We start from the raw sequence: 5000 nt of genomic DNA, 5'->3' as shown, positions 1-5000 counted from the left end.
TTTTTCATAATGAGAGTGCATCTACTGATTTTAGGGGATAAGATCTTTCCCCCAACTATTGTCAGCTGAACAACATACCTAATCAAGGGTCCATCTTTTTTGAGAATGAGCTGGTTGATTTTTTGTTTTTATAGTAATTGTTTACTTTTTTTTAAAAGTTAGAGCATGAATAGATTTGCAGCCCTTTTTTTTTATACTTTATTGATTTTTTTTTTTTTTTACAAGGCAGTAATTTTGTTTTGTGTTGCATCCCAGTAGCTGCAATTTTTCTTTCAGTAAAGGAAAGATGGCACTGTAGATGTACTAGGAAATACTAGTTCTGAGTACTTCTTACATTGCACCTACTTTCTAGGTATTCGTTAAATAAGTGCAGTTGTGTTTTTGATGAGAGTAATTGTTAAAAAAGAAAAAAACTTACCAGATCAGTGAAGGACTTCCATTACATACAGAATATCTTTAAGTAATACTGGTTGTGCAGGTAATAATAGTTCCATTTCCAGGTCTTTGAGTGGACATACAGATCTCTCATTAGTTGCCAACACACGAGCACATGGCCTTACATGCTCTCAGAAGGTAACAGTAACTTGTGGAAGATAATCATTCCGACTAACTTACGCTCTTATTACAAATCCCTTAAGATCTAAAATTACATTGAGCAGAATTCTAAATTGTCTTCTTCTTTTCTTTTTTTTAACCACTAAAGCCTATGACTGGGTACTTCTATAATCTGTTCTAGTGGATGTACCTGTTTTGATAGAGTCCATTTGAGTTTTTTAATTTACAAGGGTAATTTGAACTGCTCAGCATCTTTTGTAAAGTATATTTTCCTATTTTGTCATACTCTTGGATCACCAAAGATTTGTGTTAAAGAAAACTAATATTATTTCTTGCTAATAACCAATTTTTTTAATGTATCACAACTAATACATATATATCTTTTCATCTTTCAGTTGTTTGAGGGGATGAAGGCATTTCGAGGTCGTGATGATGAAATCAGACTCTTCCGTCCAAACAAAAACATGGAACGCATGAATCGCACAGCTGCGAGATCTGCTCTCCCAAATTTTGATGGAAATGAATTGATTGAAATACTAAAAAAACTCATCAGCATTGATCAAGAATGGGTGCCCCATGCAGAATCCTCAAGCTTATATATTAGACCTACTATGATAGGTACTGAGGTAAGCTGAATATTTATAGATGACACATAATGGCTGTAAAGTTTACTTAACTGTTCATTAGCTTCTGTAAATGTATATTTACAGCATTATATTGCTCTTTACGTATCACTGCAGCTAATGCTTATTAGTATATCTGATAAGGATCTATAACTTGAGCTATTTAAGCCATTAATATTATTTTATGAATGAAAAGTGATATTGAATCATTTAGTTCTCATAATGTAGATTAGTATCTTACAAAAATAAAAATTATATATCTTTATAAAAATAATTAATTTCTGCTCATCAATCAGCCAACCCTAGGTGTGCAGCGTCCCACCAATGCCCTGCTCTTTGTTATCCTGTCACCTGTTGGACCATATTTCTCCAGTGGATTCAAGCCAGTGTCTCTGTTGGCTGACCCTGAGTTTGTACGTGCTTGGCCTGGTGGCTGTGGAATGATGAAGATGGGATCTAATTATGGACCCACTTTAGCTATCCAGGTTAGCAGATTTAAGACAATTTTTTCCTTGATTGTATTAAAGTGATGATTTTACTTTATCTTTATGAAGATTGCAGTTGTTTCCTTTTTTTATATTCTAGAATATATTGATTACCTAAGGGTCCTACATCTATTGCAGAAAATTGCAGAGGAACGAGGTCTTCAACAAGTATTGTGGCTTTTTGGGCCTGACCATAAAATCACAGAAGTAGGAGCAATGAACATAATGGTCTTCCTTGATAAGGGAAATGGAGGTTAGTTTGGGTGGTGAAATAGTAGTATTACTTATATGAATATGACTCACCTATACTCTGTATGCTGTATAGATTATAGATCATCATATTAAAGCATGGATAAGTACAATAAATTTTGGTGAACTGTTTCTTTTACAGAAAAGGAGCTAGTGACACCACCCTTACATGGGTTAATCCTTCCTGGGGTTACCAGAGACACACTCTTAACATTAGGAAGACAATGGGGAGAATTCACTGTAAATGAGCGTGACATTACAATGGCTGAGGTTGTCCAGGCAGAAAGTGAAGGAAAGGTATGTATGTGAAAATGGATACTTTATTAAAAGTATAAAGATATTAGATTAGAAACTGAGATTAAGTCATTTTACAGTTTTACTTGATAGACATATTTGTCATCGACAATTTTGTTTTTTTATTCAAGTGAAATATCTTGATATACATAGTAGATACACTTGCTTTTTCTGTAAATAAAGATAAACAGCTTAATCTATGCACAAGCAAACAAAAGTATAACTTGATTTTCATTAAATGATATCCATACCTAGTCATGATTTTTCATACCTTTGTATATTTACTAAGTTTGATTTTAACAAAATATAATTTCTTAACAGCTAATAGAAATATTTGGTGCTGGAACTGCAGCTGTTGTAACACCAGTGGGGGAGATCCACTACCAGGGAAAAGTCATAAGGATGCCCACTTTGAAGCCCGAAGAGTCTCTGGCACAGCGTTTCTTTAATACTATCAAAGAGATTCAGTACGGCCATGTCTCTCATGAATGGAGTGTTCCTATTGAGTGATGAATTCATATTAAAAAGTTTTAATCTATATAATGCAAAATTAGAACTTTGCTAATGAAAAAAAATTATGATAAGTACAACAGTCTACTTCTGTATTGTGTATTGTGTAAAAAAAGGAACATGTGATAGGCCTTATAGTCAGTTATGACAGCTGTAGAATCACCTTACTTAATTATTTAAGTTCAAGCAATGACAAAACAAGCAAAGGTTAGAATAGTTGACATAGACAATCCACTTTGCATATAGTTTGGTAAGTAGTTTACATATGCTATGCAAAAGTAGGATGAGACTCATTTTAACTCTGTCAGAATAAATTTCTTAGTCTAGAGCCTCTGAAAGTACACTATATATATGTAGGCACAAGCTGTATAGCAAATGTATATGTGCAGATAACTGAGGTGTTTTCTAGGCTTTAGTTTACACAATTTGAAATATGGAAGGCAGCTTCACTTGAGTATAAATAGAACTGCATTTTATTATAAGGTGCAAATTGTTGAAAAGAAATCCAGTGCAATATTCAGCATGGTAATTTTATTTCATATATTTTTTTTTTTATGATAAATTAGTTTCAGAACATATGCTAAAAAAATCCTCTTTTTTTTGCCACAGATGTCTGTATGTGTCTGTGTATGCATGTGTGTGATTGCATATATTGTGTTTCGTATGTATGCATGCACATTCAGAATGCATATATCATTCTCTAGAGAAAGAAGCTCAAATATGCAGTGGCCAAATATCTTCCAGAATATTTGTTGTTGGACTGTTATTGCAACTGATATTAAGGTTTTCTCAAGTTTTAAAAGTAGAACATGGGAAAAACCTTCATTTAGAACTATGTTAACTATTGATCATACTAAGGAACAAAGAAAAATAAAATGACTTGTGGTTCTAAATATTCAAGGACATGGATCTGTCAAGAGTAATATGTCGTCTTTACTTCAGTGATTATTCAGAGAATCTCGTACCTTTTGCTGGTATCAGTTAATTGTACACCAAAGTTGTATTTTCTCTAATTTGAATTAATAGAGGTAAGATTAGTAATTGGAACAAGGGGCATCAGGTAAGGTGGTTGTGATATAGGTAGTTGTAGGTGTGATAAAGGAGACTATTTCCAAGAAAGGGTACAGTCTAGTGGACATATAGAAGGGTTTTCTTCAGAATTCGGGGGATGAACTTTTGGCATTACTTCAGAAGTATGGTGATAATGAAGATATAATTTACAATATTATTTTTTTTTACTATAAAATAATCAGTATTTTTCCTACATAGATGAGAATTGAAATTTATTTATTTTTTTCTTCATGCACACTGTATATTTAGTTAATTAGTTTTTCTCCATGATCTTGGAGTGCAGTTTCTGTTCATTTTTGATTCTGGCAAATTCAAACAGTGAATTAACTAAATCAAAAGATATAATACGTTGCTATGTTTTAACTTTGGTTGATATCGAGATACTCCCTACTGATAGATATTATGTATTAAGAGTGCAATTTGAATTCATCTTTATGCTTTTTATGACAAAAGTAAGAATATAAGATGAATATGACACTATTAAAAAGTTAGGTCATTTTAATTGCGATATTAAGCTTGCAGTTTTGAAATTAGTAAAGCCTGCTCTCCAGTTCAAGATGTTATCATTGTGTAGTAGAGTGTGGAATGGGGAAGGAAGTTCATACAAAATAGTGTGGCATGTGGTTTTATAATTATGAATTAACCCATTGCTACTGGTAATCACACTATATACTGTAGTTTTCTTTTGTGAATTTTGTTTGCACATGGATGGCTTCAGGTGCTTAGCTGTCAAGTAGCCAATTAGTGAGCCTATGTGACCTCTTTTCTCTTTTCCTTGAGTTTTCAGGAAAAAAAAATCTAATGCAATTGATATAGATGCTGTTATTATTATTGTTATTGGCATTATGATTATTATAATGTTAGTGAGAATACTAACAGCAATATAAGAAGAAAAAAATATTTCTAAAGGTCAAGGAAAAGGATAAACAGATAAGAGGTTGGACTTGTAATTGACTCTATAGTGATTAAGTGCTCATGGAGCCATCTGTGTGTAAAGACAATTACTAAACAAAAACCACAGTGTCCCTGGATATGTCATGTATTTGTGCCATCCCAACATTTTCATGATGATGTCAGTGGTAAACTTTTTGCAAAGGGTTTCATTTTTCACATCGTAAATAGAGAAGATACTCATAACCTGCACTGTTATTTTCATTCACTTGAAAGTTGTTTTGGATATGTAATATTTGATTTGTTTTTGGTTTGTCCTCAT

General features: G+C 32.6%; 1 protein-coding gene across 1 annotated transcript in view; it reads left to right on the top strand.

The window, feature by feature from the left end:
- Window positions 1-5000, top strand: part of LOC125035155 (branched-chain-amino-acid aminotransferase, mitochondrial-like) — a 19505-nt gene that overhangs the window by 13467 nt on the left and 1038 nt on the right. The window contains exons 4-8 of the mRNA XM_047627358.1: window positions 951-1181; window positions 1475-1663; window positions 1802-1916; window positions 2055-2209; window positions 2528-5000. The exon at window positions 2528-5000 is cut by the window's right edge and continues 1038 nt beyond it. Coding sequence (XP_047483314.1) covers window positions 951-1181; window positions 1475-1663; window positions 1802-1916; window positions 2055-2209; window positions 2528-2716 — 879 coding nt within the window. The 3' untranslated portion in view covers window positions 2717-5000. The remainder of the gene's footprint in view (window positions 1-950; window positions 1182-1474; window positions 1664-1801; window positions 1917-2054; window positions 2210-2527) is intronic.

The sequence above is a fragment of the Penaeus chinensis genome, chromosome 19 (assembly GCF_019202785.1).
Source record: "Penaeus chinensis breed Huanghai No. 1 chromosome 19, ASM1920278v2, whole genome shotgun sequence".
In the NCBI taxonomy this organism is placed as follows: domain Eukaryota; kingdom Metazoa; phylum Arthropoda; class Malacostraca; order Decapoda; family Penaeidae; genus Penaeus; species Penaeus chinensis.
Note: the sequence above shows the minus strand (reverse complement) of the source record. Positions and strands in the feature narration are given on the sequence as shown.